This window comes from Lissotriton vulgaris, chromosome 7 (genome assembly GCF_964263255.1).
Source record: "Lissotriton vulgaris chromosome 7, aLisVul1.2, whole genome shotgun sequence".
Classification (NCBI taxonomy): Eukaryota; Metazoa; Chordata; class Amphibia; order Caudata; family Salamandridae; genus Lissotriton; species Lissotriton vulgaris.
This window is the reverse complement of record NC_141695.1, coordinates 2,207,393-2,228,956: the sequence shown is the minus strand read 5'-3', so window position 1 is coordinate 2,228,956 and position 21,564 is coordinate 2,207,393. Positions and strand designations below refer to the sequence as shown.

Genomic DNA, 21,564 nt, shown 5'->3' with positions numbered 1-21,564 from the left:
ATACAAAGTCTATGGTGGGTAAAAAGTACAAAGTTAGAAAGTTAGGAACCTTCCGAGTGACCTACGGAGTTAAAACTTTAGACACAGGCCCTTGAGGTGTGTACCAGTGCAGGAGCACCGGCGGAGCTGAGTTACCTCACCCACAGGAAGCGGGTGCACAGGGTCGAAGTAGTGTCGGGTTTCGTCACGCTGGTCGATGGTGCTTGGAGCTGAAGATGCTGCAGGCGGCTCGATGTGAAGAGTTCTGGTGGATCCAAGGGTGGATCTGAAGATGTGAAGACCTGAAAGCAGAGGGGACAGTGTTCAAAGTCACTAGCCAGTGACTACCGTGGAACCAGATTGGAACCAGGCGATGTCGGGTGCAAACAGGCGTTGTCAGGTAGCTTCTTTCTGCAGCCACGTGGATACCCGGGGTCGAGGACGTCCAGGAGTCGGTCACGAGCTGTCCCACGTAGACTTCTCGCTGTTGGCGGTGTCGGCGACCTGATTGGAGCAAACAGGCCTTGGCAAATGCAAGCCACGCAGAAGTTGAAAGATGCTGTTCACTCGGACCAGCAAGGTCAGAGCGGGTGCTCCTTTTCACAAGAGCTTGGGTAGGTCTGGAGCAACCAGACCTGCTGTGTAAATCTTCGGGTTCGTCACCAAGATGGCCGCTGACCACGTGGCTAGTGGCCGGGATGGCGCGTCGAGTGGCACAATGCAAAAGGGCCCCACGCAGATCGTGGAGATGCTGGAGGGCTGATCTTCGGTGCAAGGGCTGCTCGGTGGTGGGGGTTCTCAGTCCCTAAAGCACAACGTCGAGGATGCCTCAGAAGCTGCGCAGTCAGCTTTTCGAGTGTCTTCCAAGAGGTCCGGTCCCACGTCACTCGGTGCCTCCACGGGTCCCTTCTTTGCAGGGACTGTGGATCGGGCTCTGAGAGGTCTGGGAGTCTGGGTCTTGTCGGGCTCTGGGCTCGGTCTCCGGCGGGAGGCGGCAGCAAAGCAGACGTCGAGTTGCTGGTTGGTACCTGTGTTCACAGGGTGGCCACTCCTAGGCCACAAGGGAGATTCTCTTCAGTCTTCTGTGCAGCAGAATGTCGAAGTCCAGTCTTCTTCTTGTTTAAAGTTGATTTCAGGATGATCTGCTGTGCAATGGCACTGCTCCCCCTCTTATTCCCAAACTGGGGGTGGATCACCTACTAGGTCCCTCCTCTGGGAGGAACCAGGAAGGGGGGCGGTTACACCCCCTTTCCTTTCTCCAGCTCCGCGCCAGGACTGGGGCTGGAAGGCCCCAGAACCGGTTTGGACTGGCCTATGCAAGGGGACACCTTGTGTGCCCCGGGCATGTCTGATTCTATTCAGCCCTGTCCTACCCAATACACAAAATCCTGTCTGGGGTGGTGCTCGCACCTCCCAAGGCAGGAAACCCTTTGTCCAGGCCACCATCTGCCGAGTTTCGGTCAGCAGCAGGAGGCCAGACTTGTGTCTGTGGTGGCAGCGTCCATTTTGTGAAGCTGAGGCTCTGTTTAACTTTAACCGGGGTTAAGGCTACACACATGTCGTGTCCCTCTAGAAGGGTGGAATGCTATCCCCGTTGCCAGAATTGGCGAGGGGATAGTATTCCAATTCGTATGACACCTTACTCGACATGTTTTGATAAAGCCAAACCAAAGATAGCATTTAACCGCGAGGATTATAATGCACTTAAGAGTATATGGTATGGCAATATCCCGGAACAGCTTAGGGAGTTGTTCCCGACAGCTGCAGACAGGCTCAGCTCATGCTAGAGCACCATCTCACATATTTCCAAGCACTCTGCCTCCAGGATTGATGAGGCCTTCCATAGGAGTGGCTGATAGGAACATATGTGTCCAGTTTAGGGTTAGGCACAGACATACTGTACCTAAGTAAGAGGTGGTTACACCGACTTACCCCAGCTGAGTGATCAGCCAGTTGTGTCAAATATGGAGGCCAGGCCAGGGGTGGCATAATACATGCTGCAGCCCCTGGTAGGCCTTGGATACACCTATGCCCTGGGCACCTAGGGTGCACTAATACAGGGGCTCACAAGGGGAACCAGTTCCAATTCGTAATGCACCTAAAGTGCATTGGCAGTAATTTAGAGAGAGAACAGCAGGCTGTGGGTCTGATTAGCAGGCCCACAGCCACATTAAGTCAGAAACCAGTGAAGCAAAAAAGCAAAAATTTGGGGTGACCATAGGATAGCAGACCCTACTCTCCTACAATCAGTATCGATAATGACTTCATCTAGTTGTTGAAAAGCATGGGTGATATGATAGAGCCTTAAGGGACCCCTACATTTGTGGATTATGGATTGGACAAGAAAGTTGGGGTATGAATGACATTAATCATGTTGGAAGGTAGGATGCGATCCAGTCTAGAGTAGACCCCTCTATGCCGGTTTTTATAGTCCTTGTATCAGAGTGTCATGGTCAACTGTGTCAAAGGCAGCCGAGAGGTCTAAGAGGAGTAGCGCAGCAACCCCGTTGCAGTCAACTGTGTTCTTCAGGTCATCCCAGATAGCAAGAGGGCAGATTCTGTGTATCTTCCCAGACGTCTGAAAGTATGTCATTCTCTTCAATGAATTGTGACATCTGGGCAAACATTGCTCTTTCTATCAGTTTGCCCAGGAAAGGCCCATTTGTCAGGGTTCAACGGGTCCAAGTTTGTTTTCTTCAGTAATGGGCAATGTATGACTTTTTGAGTTCTTCTGGAAATATTCCTGTAGTTTAGGAATCGTTGATGATTCTTCCTACTGGAGTGGCAGGAGAGGTTGTTAGAATTGTCTTGAAAGTTTGCGGTGGACACGGGTCAGAAGGGCTGGTGGCAGGCCTTCTTTCTTTGACCAGGTCCATAAATTCATTGTGTGAAATGTTTTGGAAGGAACGGAGAGGCAGGGTTAGAGTATTCTTGGATTGCTGTTTTGTAAATGGGTTAGTGTTGGTGCTTTGTCTCTGCTTTAAGTACGAGTCTAATGTGTCTGCTTTGTCTGTGTGATGATTTGCCAATTTGTCTGTGAAATCTTGAGTAACTGGCTGAGTTACTTCTAGGCAATTTGCTTTACACATTTTATTGAGTATTTTATAGAATTCCTTATTTTAACATTTATCATTTTGAGTTCTGTCTGAATTGTACCTTTTCTTTGCTTTTTTGATAGCTGACTTCTGTAATCTGTTAATTTTCTGTAGGTGAAGTTTGTCTTGTTTTGCGTTTGTTTTGAGCCAGGCACGTTGCAGCTTTCTAATTTGTTGTTTTATGTCTTTTATCTCTGTATTTCTCCAAGGTGCTTGTTTTCTTTTGTTCTGTTGTGTGGTTTTGAGTGGTATCAGGATATTAAAAGCTTCCTGTAGCCACTCATTTAGTTTTGTAACAGAATGTATTGTTTCCAGATCTGTACTGGATGTTAGTTGTGTTTCTATGTGTTCCAGATTAAGTTTGTTACACTGTCGATAGGTGGATGGACGTAAGGTAGTTTTAAGTGAATCGCTTAGTGTTTTTTTATGTTGGAAAGCAAGCAAGTGGTGGTCTGACCATGTGACTGGAGTTATAGTTTGAAAGGTAACTAGTTCAGTATTAGCAAAAATGACATCTAGGATGTGTCCAGCGATATGTGTGAGTTTGTGCACGATCTAATGTAGGTTCTGTCCATCTAGGCCAGCAGTGATTGTTTTCGGATGGGGCATATTAGATTTGTCAAATCAATTGTTGAGTTGACCCAGAACACAGAGGTTGATGTGTATTGTTATCAGGTTTGAAACAGTGTCTAGAAGCGCCTCTGGGAATGCCGGCTTGCTAGGTGGAGGTCTGCAAAGGAGCAGGAAGTTACAGAAGGAAGACGGTGTAGGATTGCATCTGGCGAGAAGAGCCTCACAATTCTTTATGGAGATGTTGCCAACTGTAGTGATGTGTAACGTTTGCCTGAATACAACAGCTCGGCCACCTCCTTTTTTGCAGATTTTGGTTGATCGTTTTCCAGCCTAGAGGAACGGCTTCATGCAGGACTGGAGCCATAAAATCTCCCAACCATGATTCAGTTATGAATAGTATGTCTGGTTTTGCGTCATAGAGAAGGTCGTAGATGGGATGTTTGTTTTTAGAGAGCGATCAAGCATTTACTAGTAGACAGTTTAGAGAATGTGCTTTGGTGACAGTGAGACTTTGTTTTGTAGAAGAATGATCTGTATTGTGTGGGTTTGTAGCAGGTGTGTTTTTTGTGCTGGCATTTGCTGTATTAGAATAGCAATTGTGTCGCTGATCTGTAACGTGGTACACGTCCATCAGGCTAAGAAGGCCTTTCGATGGGTCTGCGAGTGTAGGTGGTGGGGACGGTGTTTGAGAGTAAAATGGGGCTTTTTGTTGTTTTTGTGGTTCCAGTAGACATGGAGAAGCAAAGTTGTGAGGTGTGGCACATTGCTTGTAATGTTTGTGTATGTTTATGGCGGAAGGTGTATGAGTCAGGGGTGGTGGAGCAGCATGTGGGTCATGTAGTAAGGTTCTAAATTGTCCAATGGATGAGAGGCGGTTGGAAGAGAGTTGATGTGTTGCTGTATGTGTGTATGACACTGAAGAGGAAATATAACACATAAAGCAGGGGATTCTGGGGGTCCATATGCAGGCTCAGGGCACTGAGACATTTTTACTAAGTACAACCAGTGTTTCTAGACGAGGGTCTCTTAGGTCACACCGCCTAAAAGTAAAGATGCCCTCACTGAGGAGCCATGATAAGTCTGAATCTGGTTTGGGGTATCTTGTGATCTGTTCTGAGGGGGCATTGCCTGGCAGTTTGGGCAGAAACTGATCGATTGTAGCAGCACCAAGACTCCCCAGAATGTGTTTAGTCTTTGGAGACACGACAAGCAAAAAAATGATAGACTGGAATGATGCTTTAAGTAATTACCAGAGGCAGAGATTAATTCAAGCATAAAAATCCATCTGCATTGAAGAAGTCCCCGTGTAAATACCCGTGGCTCAGATGAGTCCAGGCGTTCCATTCTTCGCTTTTGTGTGTTTTTCGGTGAGACGCACCTTATTACAGCTTTGGCCAGGGGTAATGCTTTGAAATGCCACCGAGATGCTAACATGTACTTACTGGTGAGGCCTCCATATTTGTGCACTAGGTTGAGTGCTGTTCCCACAGCAGCCTTGAGTAATTACCAGAGCATAAGTTCTGAATTGCATGGTCGTCTGTTTAGTAACATTCTTAGATGCTGGATGCTCTGCTCACAATCCTACTCTCTTCGCAGATTTTGAATCTTTACTACTGGTTCCAAGCTGGCAGCATCATCGTGTGGATCACCTTCGGTTATTATGAGTTTTCCTTTGCGATCCTGGGAATCACCATCATAACAATTGCCATCACCATATCTGAGCTCAGAAGGGTGAGTGTGTAAGATATATATATATTTTACTGCATGGCTACTCATTTAAAGTGGGAGGCCCCTCTCAGAGGAACTTTACCGCCCCCTGATGTGGATGTTACTGCTCCACTATCTCCTGTGAGGCACAAAAGCCGGAGATATTGTGGGGCAGATTTACAAGCCCCTTGCGCCGATTTTACGCCGCTGTTGCATCACTTTTGTGATGCAGCAGCGGCGCAAATCCTGCGCCATGGTGCGAGGTACTTACAACTTGACGCATCTGGGAGATGCGTCATGTTGTAAAGCCCTGCGCCATGTATAGGCGTTCCTGCGCAGGGGGGGGGGGGGGGGGGGAGTGGCGTTCCGGCACTAAAAGTGGCTGAGTGAAATCTACAAGATTTCACTCAGTCACTTTTAGGCCAATGCAGGCGTAAGGATTGACGCAGCATTGGAAGAATAGGCCCCCCAGAGCATTGCTGTTGCTGCGTTGCGCTTGTGACGCAACTCCAGCAATGTGCTGCCTTTACGGCACAGATGCGTGACGCATCTGTGCCGTTTCTGCCCCATGGTGCGCCACATTGTAAATGCGGCGCATGATGGGTAGCGGAACTGCGGCGTACAATTACTGGTGCATCCCTGCTAATATGCAGGGATGCGCCAGTAATTGTAAATCCGCCCGCATCTTTCAGGGTCACTTAGAGCCCCCTCCATGCCTCCCACAAGCAGTAGGCCTTCATCTTCTTTTATAGTGCCTGGAGGATGCTGCCACACCCCAGACTGTCCCTCCCATGAGGACCCACTGGTACCACATGAATAAACACTCCTTGCTCTCTTCTGGCCAGTTGTGTCCTTGTGTCTACCTTCCCACTGGAGCATATTTGAAATCATAGATGATGGAGACAGGGAAAGGACCTTCCTCCCACAGCATCAAGGGCCTGAGTAATCCAGTTGGCAAAACCTACCGCCCCACAGGATGCATCAATGCGTCACTACTCTCAGGAGCTGGGTGTGCCTGCTGCTGGGTGTCAGCTACCATCAATGACATGAAATTGAAGACAAATAGTAAACTACCACAACTTTGTGACAGAGAGACAATTGTGAAATACTAATCCATTTAACATTTAATCCCACAGCAATCTGTGAACCTGCATGGCATGGTGGAGGCCCACAACAGTGTCACCCTCACTGTGCGCAGGAGTGGAGGTATGCTTCTTTATGCCTCTTTATGCCTCTTTATGCTTCTTTATGCTTCTTTATGCCTCTTTATGCTTCTTTATGCTTCTTTATGCTTCTTTATCGTGTTACTTGAAAGTTCAATCCTCAGGTTTAGCCACGTCAACCTAACTACCATGTGTAGTAACTGTCTTCAGTCTCTGGTTTCATCATAATATATCGGCCCACATGTGTACCATAGATTATTACACATGTAATAAAAATCCCAGTATTGCAACTGATGAAGCAAGGTCTCAGATTCAAAGAGCCAGACATGAAGAGACAATGGGTGCTCTGATGCTGCGGACACATGTGGTTTCTACCCAGGACCACCCTGAAGCCATTGGCCATTCCTTGTGAAATCTTTAAGTACTCAAATATATGCCGCTGCAGGTATTTTTTACACCAGCAACTTTTTCAAATTATAACTCATTTATTATTGATTTTTCACCTTCTCTCCACATGCATCCCACGTTATTTGACAATAATTCTTGTATTTCATTTCGCCTTCACGGTTCTAATTTTTTACTTCACTCACTTACTTCAGGCCTTGTGCAATTATTGGTCTTTCTACTGGACATTGTTTTCCAGGTAATTTTTGTTAACTCTTTAGGGTACCTTAAGGGGCCCATCTTCTTGTGACTGGACCCCCGTACTTCTGGACACACGATGCATCTCTCGCCCTTCTGGACCGATGAGGTCCTTACCGCGTACTACTGCCTGGCAACACATTCATTCACTTTTCTTTCCCCTTTTTCTTCTCAGTTTATGTTGAGTTGCAGTTATGTAACTGATTTATTGGCCATGGTATTTCCATGTCCTGATGATGATCCTATGCTCTTCTAAGGATCGAAACGTCGTCACCTTCAGTACTCCGAACCTGTTGTAATGTTTACAATAATTCACACAAGGGCAGTGGTACTTATGAATTGTAACTACACCCTTTTAGTTACGTTTCAGACACACAAATGTCTGAGTCTTTGAAGTCAAAATGGACTGACTGTTATGTCTGTTTGTCCTTCCCGCCCTCTTGTCTGATATTGATGCCAATAAATGATTTATAAACTGTCGACTGGACAACATACATAGGTATCATTGCATTCCTATTGTATTCCTATGCGTATATGTTTTTTTGTGAGGGGCCAATAGGGGAATATTATCAACAACTAGCGATATTTATCGCAAAATAAGCTTAGCAACATTTTTTTTATCGCCACGCATCGCCGGATTTATCGCAGAGATAACGTGCTGTTAGCAACGTTTAGCTCCAATGCGATAAAATATCCGGCGATAGCAGCGAAATGTATGAATAACGCTGGAATCCAGCGATATGCAGGTATTAATATCAATAGGGTCCTACCCTGAATATCCAACTCCCATTGGATATACAGGTTATAATAGGTTGCTAATAGGCGATAGCGATGTTAGCGACTGCTTTCAGTCGCTAACAGGTTTGGTACGCCCACTTTGCATGCCATTAGAGATAAATATCGCTGACATACAAAGCAGGCCCCAAACCGTTGGCTATCACCTAAAAGCTGTCGCTAACTGATGTTAGCGACAGCTTGCTAATAGGGCGATGAAAATATTGTCGCTTTGCGGCCGAAAATGGCCGCAAAAGCGACGATAATTTAATTTCCTCTGCCTTGGTAATATGCCCCAATATTTCTTAACATAAAATGGAAACTTCAGCAGCTCGTCGTCTTCTGTGCAGCCGCACTCAGCAGGGACTCCATGATGTGGGCAGAAGTTGGGGAAATGCAAAAACATGCAATATTTATTGATGTTTGATAAGTTCAGGAAATCAATGAGCGACTAAAGTTCATTAACGGCTTACTTTGGAGTCAAGTGAGAAACTGATGAGATGGAGACAATGCCCAATCTTGCCTTTCCTGTCTTTTCTATGAGATTTCTTGTCAAACATTCTTCCATGGACTTGGCAGGAGTACTTATAGAATAAAAGTCAGCAGGCCAGTCAGCCTTGTCTTGAATGCATGATGGACCACTACACACTTTTTGTTGTTTTTCGACGAGAAACAAAACGCAATGTCCATATGAATGATTGACAAATATGTAACTGCAATCTGATCTGCACAACCCAAATAATCTCCATTGATTGAAATTATATAGATACAATATATTCTGCTGTCCTTATGGGGAACAAATATTGATACATGTATATACAGGGTCAGATGCATAAAGAAATCGTTTTGCGATTTCCTACTTGCAAATCCTTGCAATTCGCATTTAGGAAATCGCAAAATGGCATGCATGAAAGTGTGTCTGAACACTTTATGCGGTTCCTAGGAGATCGCAAATGACCTCGTCCATGTATATTGGTGAGGTAGGTGGCAATTTGCGACCCCCTAGGGATCGCACAATTCACAGCAGACCACCATGTCTGTGATTACTTTTGAATGAAGCAATTTTCTTTTTCAAATGCAGCCCGTTTTCTTTAAAGGAAAACGGGATGTGTTTCTATAACAAACTTTTAAAGTTTTCTTTTCATGTTTTACGAGTAGGCAGTGGTCCGTGGGACCACTGCCTGCTCTTAATAAACACTGTAACAAATATTCACAAAGGGGAAGGGGTCCCTGGGGATCCCTTCCCATTTACGAATGAGTTACCACCTACTTAAAGTAGGTGGTAAAATGCGAATGTTTTGCGGCTGCATTTCGGTCACAAAGTACAATTAGCCAAAACCAATCAGGTGTAATGCTAACGTTCAGCCGCAAGCCACAGGACTAGTACAATGCTGACTGCATCCCACAAAAGAATCCCTTAATTGTCAATCTGCTGCTAGGAAAACGCCACACAACTGTGAAATCTAAATAGCTCAGCTCAATGACACCACCCTGACGGCGATGGAGTGATGTTAACCAGCAGAGAAGTCCACTGTGTTGACAGGGGTGAGCTACTTACACAACCGAAAACACTCTGTCAATGCGGACAGAGAATTAAACAGCCGACATCTAACTATGGCAGGCGGGAATCCATCAGTTCAACAAAGTACTTGTGAACACTGCCACTGAGGGTCGAAGGGGATCCCTCCAAGATCTAAACCAGGGCCGACCTGTGTACAGTGATCCAGGACTGCGCGTCTTGTAACCTCTTTAGACATGAAGCTCAATCACCATACATCTGCACACTCACAATGATGCCATACAACATTTATACACGCAGAACATATAGCCCTGATGAGGAGAAGGTCAGTTTTTCTGCATTGTGGGGGTAGCTTCTAGAGGTTTCCACCTCCCTGAGGTGACAGGCATCTCATCCCACCTGGCTGGTCTGGGGTCACAAAACACTATTGACAAACCCTTTGTGAAAGTGCTCAGGCAGAACCTTTGTGATGTGCAAATGTGGCAGGTGACAGCTCCTCTCCCTCGATAACTCAGAGTGACTCATTATGTCAAACCCTACCTTTCCTTTGTCTCACTGGATGGGAGTAATACACTATGACCAACTGCCACCTACACCTTAGCGCTCCCGTCCCCGGAAGCGCTGTGTCTGCCTCATCTTTGCTGTGAGCAGACGCTCCCCTGGCTCCCTGCTGCTCTAACTGCTTTGTGGTATCGTTATTCTGCGCTCACACATTCACAACGCGATCATTGCACAGATCTGCGCTTGAGATCTGGCTCCTTACTTTCAGCGCGTTATTTTGCATTGTGACGATTTGCTTTTAATGTGCCTCATTTTGTCTGCAGAGATAAACTGAAATTGTTGCGCTTTTATTCTGAGTGTACCTTCATTGCTCTCTTGTGTGGCGCTATATTGGTAGGGCTTGGCGCTTTGCTGCTCGTGCTTTTCCACACGCCGCCATTTGGTTGTTGTTGTTTTCCCCTGCAAGGCCGTCCTCCAGAGCCCGCCCCGCCTCCCAGCTGAGCCCCCCTCGCCCCTCCCCCTCCACCTATTTATGCCAGATGCACCCACGCGCAGCGTCTACGCGCAGCGACCGCGCCCAATCCGCGCCGAAGGTGCGCCAAAGGTAAGCCCGCCTACGCCCGTCCGCGCCTGGACCGCGCCCAGCGCCAGAGCCCCTGGTCCCCGTCATGCCCACCCCTCCCGCATTACTTACGATGCCGCCAGCCTCCAAGCCCTAAACCCTGGCCGCCCCCCCAAATGCGTCCAAGCCGCTCCTGGACACACCCATGGACCCTTCTCCTGCTACTCCTGCAAGTTTGACGGCACCAAGAACAACTCCTCATCTACGAACACACAACAGATATCCGACCCCAACCACCTACAATGCATCCTGCTCAACACCCGCTCGGTCCACAGGCACGCCATTGACCTCTGGAATCTACTAGACACCATCTCTCCGGACGTCGCCTTCCTAACAGAAACATGGATGAACGCCTCATCAGCCCCAGACATCACCATTGCCATCCCGGAAGGCTATAAGATCATCCGCAAGGACCGTTCCGGCCACACAGGAGGAGGCATCGCTATCGTCCATAAGAACTCCATCCGCATCTCAACCAGCTCAGACATCAATCTCGCCAACACCGAACACCTTCACTTCCAGATCCACATCGACCCCAAGACCACACTCAGAGGCACCCTCCTTTACAGGCCACCAGGACCTCGCGCACAATTCAGTGAAGACATCACAGACTTCATCACTCCACACGCGCTCCCCTCCAAGGATTACATCCTTCTGGGAGACCTCAACTTTCACCTTGAAAATAACAACAACCGCAACACCACCACCCTTTTAGACAACCTCGCCAACCTCGGACTTAAACAACTTGTCACTACCCCCACCCACATCGCAGGTCACACACTCGACCCTATCTTCACCTCCAGCAAACATGTCTCCTTCAGCCACTCCACAGCTCTCCTTTGGACGGACCACAGCTGCGTTCACTTTACCTACAACAAGCCCACATCCAACAACCACCCCCAACCCACTCTGCAAAGGAACTGGAACAAAATCACCACCGACCAGATCGCCTCATCGCTTCTTCTTAACCCCCCAGCCCACTCTTCAATCCCCGACCAGGCAGCCACCAACCTTACCCAATGGTTATCCAACAGCGCCGACATCCTAGCACCACTGAAAAAACGACAAATCAAACTAGGCAGCAAGAAGGCCTCCTGGTTCAATGATGATCTTAAGAAATCAAAGAAACTCTGTCGCTCCCTTGAGAAGGCCTGGAAAAAAGACCCAACCACCAGCACCAAGGACGCCTTCAAAAACGCCACCCGCATACACCACCGATTGATCCGGAATGCCAAGAAAACCGCCTTCAAGGACCGACTAGATAACGCCCACAACAGCAAGGAATTATTCAACATCGTCAAGGAATTCACCAACCCCTCAGCCAACTCCAACGACATCACCCCCTCTCAAGCCCTCTGCGACTCCCTAGCCTCATTCTTCCACAACAAAATTGTCGACATCCACAACAGCTTCGACAACCGACCCGATGACCAACCCACCCAACCCCCTGCAGGACCCCCACACCCCCTGAACATCCTCAATGACTGGAAGCCAATCTCCACTGAGGACACCACCCGTCTGATGAACTCCATCCACTCAGGATCCCCCACAGACCCATGCCCTCACCACATCTTTAACAAAGCAGACTCCATTATAGCACCGCACCTCCGAGACGTCATCAACTGCTCCCTCAACTCTGCAACCTTCCCGGAAAGCTGGAAACATGCCGAACTCAGCGCCCTCCTGAAGAAACCCACAGCTGACCACACCGAACTCAAAAACTACCGCCCTATCTCACTCCTTCCATTCCCGGCCAAAGTCATCGAGAAAGCGGTCAACAACCAGCTCGCTACATTCCTCGAAACCAACAAATCCCTCGACTCCTCACAGTCCGGCTTCAGAGCCAAGCACAGCACTGAAACCGCCCTCATCGCAGCAACAGACGACATTCGAACTCTACTGGACAATGGAGACACAGTCGCCCTCATCCTCCTCGACCTCTCCGCAGCCTTCGACACGGTCTGTCATAGCACCCTTTTACAACGCCTCAGAAACATCGGAATCCAAGGAAGAGCACTGGAATGGATCACCTCGTTCCTCACCGGAAGAACCCAGAGAGTCCGCCTTCCACCATTCAAGTCAGAGGCCACTGAAGTCATCTGCGGCCTACCACAAGGATCTTCACTCAGCCCCACCCTCTTCAACGTATACATGAGCCCCCTCGCGGCCATCGCACGCCAACATAACCTCAACATCATCTCCTACGCTGATGACACTCAACTGATCCTCTCACTCACCAAAGACCCTAACATCGTCAAAACCAACCTGCATGAAGGAATGAAAGAAGTAGCCGAATGGATGAAGCACAGCCGTCTGAAACTGAACTCAGACAAAACAGAAGTCCTCATCCTAGGCACCTCCCCCTCCGCCTGGGATGACTCTTGGTGGCCAGAGGCCCTTGGAAAAGCACCCATCCCGACGGACCACGCACGGAACCTGGGCGTCATCCTGGATTCCTCACTCTCGATGAACAGACAAGTCAACGCCGTCTCTTCATCTTGCTTCAACATTCTTCGCATGCTCAAAAAAACATTTCGTTGGATCCCCACCGAAACTAGAAAAACAGTCACCCACGCTCTGGTCACGAGCCGTCTGGACTACGGAAACACCCTCTACGCCGGTACCACCGCAAAACTCCAGAAAAAACTCCAACGCATCCAGAACGCTTCAGCCAGGCTAATACTAGACATCCCGCGTAAAGATCACATCTCTGGACACCTGAAAAGCCTCCACTGGCTCCCCATCAATAAAAGGATTACTTTCCGGCTCCTAACCCACGGACACAAAGCGCTCTACGAAATCGGACCCGAATGCCTCAACACAAGACTGTCCTTCTACACCCCCACCCGCCAGCTACGATCCGCCAACCAAGCCCTTGCCACTGTACCTCGCATCAACAAAACCACCATGGGAGGTAGATTCTTCTCCTACCTGGCAGCTAAAACCTGTAACTCACTTCCCACTCACTTTCGCCTTACTCAGAACCACCTAGCATTCAGAAAGCAACTTAAAACGTGGATATTTGACAAGTAATTCCCCACCCCTCTCCAAGCGCCTTGAGACCCTTTGGGTATGTAGCGCGCTATATAAATTTATTGACTTGACTTGACTTGACTGTTTTGTCAAGTGTACAGCAAATGTCTCTCCTTGCCCATCCTCCTCACTTGGCCCTCATGGCCAGATTAGTGCACTGTAACATATTTTCTTACACACACCTGCCTTCAGTTCTCAGCCCTATATCCAGCAGCCTGTATATGCCAATGTGTGTAGCAGCCAATGTTCACTGATCAATGGCCCACGATTTATGTTATATTGTGTAAAGCTGAAATAAATCTTTTAAAAAGAGATCCATTTCCTATTTTCTCACAGATTTTAAAGAGATTGAATCACAGGATTTGGTCCCAGGAGATGTCTTTTTATTACCAGAGAAGAAGCTGTATTTCCCATGTGATGCCATCCTGATCAGCGGGAGCTGCATCGTCAATGAGGGCATGCTCACAGGTATCTTTGGTAGCAGTATTCAAAATATGGTGTCATTTATATACCCATGTCACAGGGTGCTTGAATATCAATGTTGGCAAGCTCACCGCTTCTGCAGGACTGAGTGCTGATATGTCCTCCGTTGCGAACCTACATGTACAAAAGCAAAGGGAAGAACATTGTAGACCCGGGTACAATCAGTGGGAGATGAGAAATTCATCAGATCATGCTTGCAATTACAAACACAGTTACAAGATCAATGAAAGATGTTTTGTTTACTACTGCCAGCTGCTGTCAGTCACTCGGATACATCCCTGTTCATTTTGTTACCCACCATGCCATCTCAGTTGGGACCCAGCCTTATGCAAATCTGCCTTGACCCTGCTCCTATTTGAGCAATTCAGCCTCAACTTCCATGCCAGATCCTCCCGGGACCGGAAAGCAAGCAGCCTAGGACCGGTTTCATCTCATGGGCTCATCAGCTAGGGCCGGCTTGATTCCAGTGGTGCAGTGAGCACGGTGCCCATGTCTGGGCAAACCCATCACACTTAGGGTGGCAACTGACACAACAACAAGGTGATGGATGGAATGCTTCAATGAACCACTGGCCGTCGCTCGGGCCGTATCTCAATTCTCATTTCACACCCGCCATGCCGCCTCAGTTTGGACCAGGCCATTTGTAAATCTGCCTTGAACCTCCTCCCATCGGAAAAGGCCAGCCCACGCTGCCAGGCCGGACCACCCTGAACCATAAAACAAGCAACACAGGGCAGGTTTCACCCTTATTTTGGGCTTATCTGCCAGGTATACCTTGGTTTCAGGGGCCCACTGGGCACAGGACCAACGTTTGGGCAGACCCATCACACATAGGGCTGATGAAACCATAACTAGTGCAAAACTGGGCCTGGGTTGCTTGTGTCCCGGTTCAGGGAATGTCTCACTCAGCAGTTCAGGCTGCACTGTTCCGATTGTAGCGGGGTAAAGAGTGATTTGCATATTTCTGGGTCCAACCGGAGGTGGCACGGTGTGCAAAATAAACATGGATTGGGCTGAGGTTAATTCAAGCATTCTACCCATCACTTTTTTGCATACTTATTGTCTCACCCTAAGTGGGACGGTTATGCCCCGACATTGGTCAAGTGCACAGTGTGTCATCGGAACCAAACCACACCCGACTGATGAGCCCTTTATTAGAGCAAAACTGGTCCTGGGTTGCTTGTGTTGCGGTTCATGGCGGCCCTGGCTTGGCAGTTCAGGCTGGACTGTTCCTATTGAAGTAGGGTCAAGACCGGTTCGCATATGACTGGATTCAAACTGCGGTACCATAGTGTGATAAATACTGATGGATTCTGATGCGGCCCAGGAGATTACCGGTGGCTAAGATTTATTCAAGCATTCCACCCATCAGTGTATTGTATACTTTTAGGTGCAAGTTAGACACTGCTCCATTGTGCCCAACAGTTCTCTAAAACCATATTGGGTCATGTGTAAAATGTTGTTAATACACGACCAGGAGCTTATCCAAAAGAAGATTACTCTCTAAACTAATGTAACAGATGTCTCGATGAGTGGTACTGGGCGGTAACATTTAGGTTCCCCTGAGTCATCTCATTATAGGTCCTGGTGTTATATCCGCTACCAGCCAAGACTGGGGGAGTGGACGTCATATCAATTGAAGGCTCTCTAGCCAATGTGTGACCAATGTGCGCAATTGAGTTGCTTCATAGATTTGATACCCATGTGGGTCGGGCTGCGTACAAAGCTGGGGTTGATGAGCAGCAGCAGAATCCAGAGTCATGGAGATGGGCTAGGAATGTCTCCTGGGGTGGACTAAATCTTCCCCAATGTAATATTTGCCAGGGCGCTGGAGGTGAAGTGGGAGGGGTAGGGCAAGCTTGTTCAATGAGTGAGGAAAGCTGATACTTGATATGGCCAGTCTCTCAAAAAAAGGGGCCAACAGGGCCTGTAACAGGTATTATAGTTAGTAAAATAGTCTTCAATGGGCCTTACCCCCATCCCTTAGTCAGTGAAGCTCCTAGCCTGTTGACGTTTATATCTGCAGTTGGATCCTCCGTTGTAGGGTTACACACTTTCTTCCTTTTACAAATTCTGGGGTTGAGACGTGGGCCACTAGGGTCCTGGTAACTGGTGTGACCGGTCTGGTTTGTTGATAGAGCCCGCATGAGGCTCGCTGTAGGGGCGCTAGGCCAATTGACCTCAATTAGGGGAACAACAGAAGGGTGACCCTGCCCTCAGCCCATGGAAAGTGTTTTACCCTTGAGAGTAAGGTCACCGCTGGTCACTCCAGCTGCCCTTTCTAACATTTTATCGGTGGACGTACCTCTGTGAGGAGCACTGCTGCTTCCTCTGGTTGGTTTCCTTTTCACCACCACCTGGATCGCTCGGAAAAACTGAGCTTAACCATCCTAAATTAGAAGAGATAAAACACGGTGGGTCAGGCCAGGCCCAGACCCGCCCAGCCCAGCCCAGTACAGCACAGCACAGCACAGCCCAGCCTGGCCCAGCCCTGCTCAGTCCAGCCAACCACGGCCCAGCCCTGCTCAGTCCAGTCCAGCCCAGCCTACTCCTGGCTCTGATGGGTGCTGCGAGAACACAAGATGTTTTAATAGTGTCCTCTGGGCACTGCCACACCTTGTCTGGCCTCCACTGGCCCACAGATGCATTCTGGGTAATGTAGGACCCAAAAACAGTGCTCCACATTGGGGAAACAGATAAGTGTTTTACAGTTAATAATTTGTAAACCAAAAAGTGCTGGGTCACTCGTCAGGAGGCAACAGCAGCTTGCACCACCTACTGCTTGTGCCATCACTGCCATGGACAGTATCAACACTACTACTAACCATCACACTCCTACAATTGTGACAATTCAGACTATTCCATCCAGAATGGCTTGGGCAGGAGGAATGAGTCATTTTTTATGTATATTGAATAATTAAACAACTGTTGTTCTTTTCATCTCTATATTAGACAATCAGTGTCACCACTCAGCAGACTGTCATAAGTGCTGATGTTGACAATTAAGGGCTGGTGCCGAGCACCGGAAATCATAGGCTCAAATTAAGCACTGCTGTTTAATAGTACCTTTATGGTGTGTCCATGCCTCTCTGACCTCCTCAAGCCCCATATTAACTCTGGGAAAGGTAATTCCTAAACACAGCATCCCGAGCGAGGTGCGGGCACACAGTGGTGTTTTAATAGTGCCCTGGTGGTGCTCCCACGCCTCCTCCTTAGCCATTAGAGGAAATACTTTTCTGCCCTAGCGGAGAGTGGGTATAAAACCACTCTGAAGAGCTATTATGCTCTCATCAGAAGGGCTAAGGCATCATACTATCAGGAACTAATTGAGACGGCCAAGAGCGCAGCGAAATATCTGTTTAGGGTCTATAAAGGAATATCCTCACTAGCAAAAACTGTAGCTCCAGTGGTTGGCTCAGAGGAGTCATGCAACCGCGTGGCTGCTTTTTTCCACAGAGAAGGTGGAGGAGATCTACTTTACCTTTCCTGTCTCTGCTCGAGTAGGCCACGGGATGGCGGCCGAAGCGGGTAACACTCTAGAGATAGGATGCATTGATAAATTCACCGTCCTTCCCCAGAGACTCTAATTAAAACTATCCTTAGTGTTAAGTCAGGCTCACCTAGAGATCCTGCCTCCTCTAGGGTGCTTAGAGGAAGTATCGTGACTCTTGAGCCTTGCAGCAGACATTTCTTGGAGATGTCCTTTATGGCGGGTACGGTGCCTGAAAAATGAAAGGAAGCAGTTGTTCTTCCATTAACTAAGAAATCGCACATTAGCCCTGGCCAACTGGATAATCTGCATCCTATTTTCCTGCTTCCTTACTTCGCAGAAGTAGTGGAGAAGGTAGTGAACACTCAACTCACAGTGCATATCTGTAAACACAACCTCCTTCACCCCACTCAGTCCGGTTTTCGTGCCCTCTATTCCACCGAATCGGCTCTGCTATTTTCAATCGAGACCATAAGAAAACATGTGGATGCGGGACAAACAGCGGCCTTAATTCTTTTAGATTTAAGTGCTGCGTTTGATAGGGTTGCCCATCATACCCTGCTGCATTGTTTGAGGAAAGGAGGTGTGGCAGGTAGTGCTCTGAGGTGGATGGAATCCTTCTTGTTTGAGCGCAGCTTTCAGGTGGCGCAGGGATCCTACTATTAAAAGTCATCAAACTGAAACGGGGGTGCCTCAGGGGTCTACTGTCAGGACCCGAACCTTGGGTTCTATTCTTTACAACCCAACTACGACACTAACCGGACCAGATGCTATAGAAAACACTTGGGCAGAAAGAGTGCAGTCCTGGAGACATAAGATGGCCGCCGCTGTTGCCAGGGCAGATAGCAAGTAGGCGTTCCAGTCTCTTAGACCACAACGGCAGGGAATTCGATGTGCAGCGCGAGCGCCGCGGGAAATGCGCACTCACCGACGAACCTGACTGGAGTGGTTCGAATTCCTGAGCGAAGCCAATTTCTGAAGTAATATTTCTTGTTTAGAAGCAGAGCGGCCGTAGCCGCAACCTAGTTTAAAGACGCCTTGAACTCGGAACTCGGCGCGTGAAGCCAAGCGCGAGTTGCCGAATAATTATTTAAGAACTTTTGAGGAGAATTTTGTGATGAGTAAAAGTCAGAGGACTGAGGCATCAAGTGTGAAACAGTGAAGGGGTTTGGAGAAGAAGACCCTGATTTGACAAGTCCGAGCAGAGAAGCAATTTCGCTGGAACTCAGACTCAAAAGAGTAAAGCTAAGTGAACATTCGTTGTTTAGAGCGAATGAAGTAGTGTGGCTCACTGGTTAGAGGCGGCAGACCCGAGAGCAGAGGACGGCCCGGGACCAGGGTTCGATTCCCGGCGCGGCAGGTTTCTGGACCAGGGTCAGCGGACTCGATAATTCTCTCGCCTCGGTGCCCACTCTGATCAGCGATCACACTCGGCAACTCTGGGCATTAGCTTGCCTCATCTTCACTAACGGCCCCAACAGACCGCCGGGGATGCCTGGTCTCACCCTGGAGATACCCATTAAGGGACCATCTCTCAGGGAAGCCAGGAAGGGTTTCACAGCGGTCGAAGCGCCTTGGGACCCTACGGGTAAGTAGTGCGCTATATAAATGCCAATACATTACATTACATTACATTACATTACATAGAGCAAATGGTTGTATAAGCTGCTACCTGATTGAAGTTGAAATCGGAGTTGCACCATTTCTGTTGAAAACGAACTAGAGGGAAAAGAAAAGATTATTAGAAAGTTCTCAGTAATGCAAAAGAATGCAAAAGCAATGTATATATGTAAATACTCACCAAGAAACTGTTAAAAAGTGAATGACTCAGCTAACCTGCAAAAGAAAAAGATAAGCTAGAGTTAGACACTCAGAGGATCCCAAATAAGAAAAAATACATCATAACAGAACCCCCCATTAGAGGAAACTCCACTAATAAGTGAAGTAAGTGCACTTACTAAGACTATAATTATTATTAGCACTAGAGCTCACCAGAGAAGGAAATTAATATCTCTGTTTATTCTTTTACATAGTGACAACTAATTAGAGGAGAAGAGAATTACTATCAAAAAGCTCAGAAGAGAAGCTAAGGTCCAGCAGCATAAGGGTGGGTGTGAGAATATTATAGAGACAATAATAGAGTAGACTCCAATAGACAGCAGGAAGGCAGGAATGTAATGTTGTGTTGTTGTTTTAGGTTCCATCGAACAAGTCCACCCAGAAGGCAGCAGTCTGAGGGAACCAACGCAGGACCAGTCTCTTCTCTGTTTGTTATTTTATCCAATTCCCCCGTCCCTTAAGGTAATGGGGAGGTTCTGTGTAAAGACCTACCAGCATTTCTGAGAGGGATTTGGGTACTAGCATCTCTGTTCCTGTGCAAGAGTCGGTAAGCCAAGATTGAGTTTAGAGTTCTGACAGAGTGAATTTCCCAAGTTGCCTTCGCACCCGAACAGAGATGGCGGAAGGAATTGATGTCCAATTCTTCGGTACAATCCTAGACGCAATACAGAATGAATAGGGAGCGGTTAGGGAGGAAAATCGAAACCTGAGGCAGGAAGTAGTTAGTGCCAGAAAAGAAACTGTCGAATTGGCGTTAAGGTTACGCCAACCTAGTAGCTTGGAGAGGGAAGCCATGGACCCAGTATTAGAGACTACCAATAGATCTACCACACAGGTGATACATTCTTTCTCCCCAGTCATTCCATTGGCAGCTCCAGAGAGATTTAACCGGGATCCACAGAAGGCGCAGATATTCCTCTCTCAATGCTCGTTACACTTCATGTGCCGCCCTTCGATCTTCCCCGACGCGCAGTCTGGAGTGGCTTTCATACTCTCATATCTAAGTGGGGATGCAGCTTCGTGGTCCATGCCCTTAGTCTCACGAGTTGACCCTTTGTTAAGGAACTTTGAAGATTTCAAACAAGAGTTTTTACGGATATTCGACCGACGGAAAATATCCCAGGTGGTGGATAATGAATTGTTAGATTTACGACAGGGAAATCGAGACTTAATCGCTTATCTGGCCCAGTTCAATAAGTTGGTGGTGGAGACCAATTGGCCAGACAGTAAGAGGGCTGCAGTATTCTATTGTGGGCTGAGAGATGAATTAAAGGACACCTTGGCTCAGATTCCTAATCGGCCCACCGAGATTTCAGCACTTATAGATTTGGTGTTGGAGATAGATTTCCGTCATGGAGAGCGGCGAGGAGAGAAGAAGAAAGAATTTAAGGTGATACCTCCAAGATTTGACCGGGCTCGGTCAGATGGCGCTAGAACCTCTGAAACTCACTCAGGAGTCGAACCAATGCAGATTGGAGCTATAAGAGGCCCTTTGACTAAGGAAGAGAAGGAAAAAAGAAGAGCAAATAACCAATGCATGTATTGTGGATCCGGGAGCCATTTTGTTCGAGATTGCCCGAAGAAACCTAAGGGCCCCTTCAAGACGAAGGAAAACTAACGGCACCACCTGTGGGAGGAGTTGAGCAGGTGAGTGCGATTCAAAAAATAACTCCACATGAACATCAAGTGGCGAATACGCTACAATCAGCAGCTCCGCATTTAGTTCTGACTATGGAAGTGAAATTCAGAAAGACTACCTTAACGGAAGTATCAGTGATGATTGACTCGGGAGCCACAGGGAACTTCTGCGATTTAAGATTTGCAGCTAAGGTTGGAATACAGGCAATCTGAAAGGCAAAGAGCGTACCTGTTCATGCTGTGGATGGGAGAAATCTTTCTTTGGGACCAATCGTGAGGCACACAGAGATAATCCAATTGATGACCAGTGATGGGCATCAGTAGAAGATTCAGTTTAACTTTATAGATGCTCCCCAGTTCCAACTAATTCTTGGCCTCCCATGGCTTACTGAGCACAATCCTAGGATCAACTGGAGCTCCAGAACCATTGTGATGGATTCGAGTTATTGTCATGAGAATTGTTTTAATTCAGAGACCAGGCTAGTAAAGGACAACACAGCGTTGTA

General features: G+C 47.8%; 1 protein-coding gene across 1 annotated transcript in view; it reads left to right on the top strand.

Moving 5' to 3' along the window:
* Positions 1-21,564, top strand: part of LOC147700477 (putative cation-transporting ATPase 13A4) — a 567,847-nt gene that overhangs the window by 109,930 nt on the left and 436,353 nt on the right. The window contains exons 7-9 of the mRNA XM_086928422.1: positions 5,244-5,378; positions 6,491-6,560; positions 13,945-14,076. Coding sequence (XP_086784548.1) covers positions 5,244-5,378; positions 6,491-6,560; positions 13,945-14,076 — 337 coding nt within the window. The remainder of the gene's footprint in view (positions 1-5,243; positions 5,379-6,490; positions 6,561-13,944; positions 14,077-21,564) is intronic.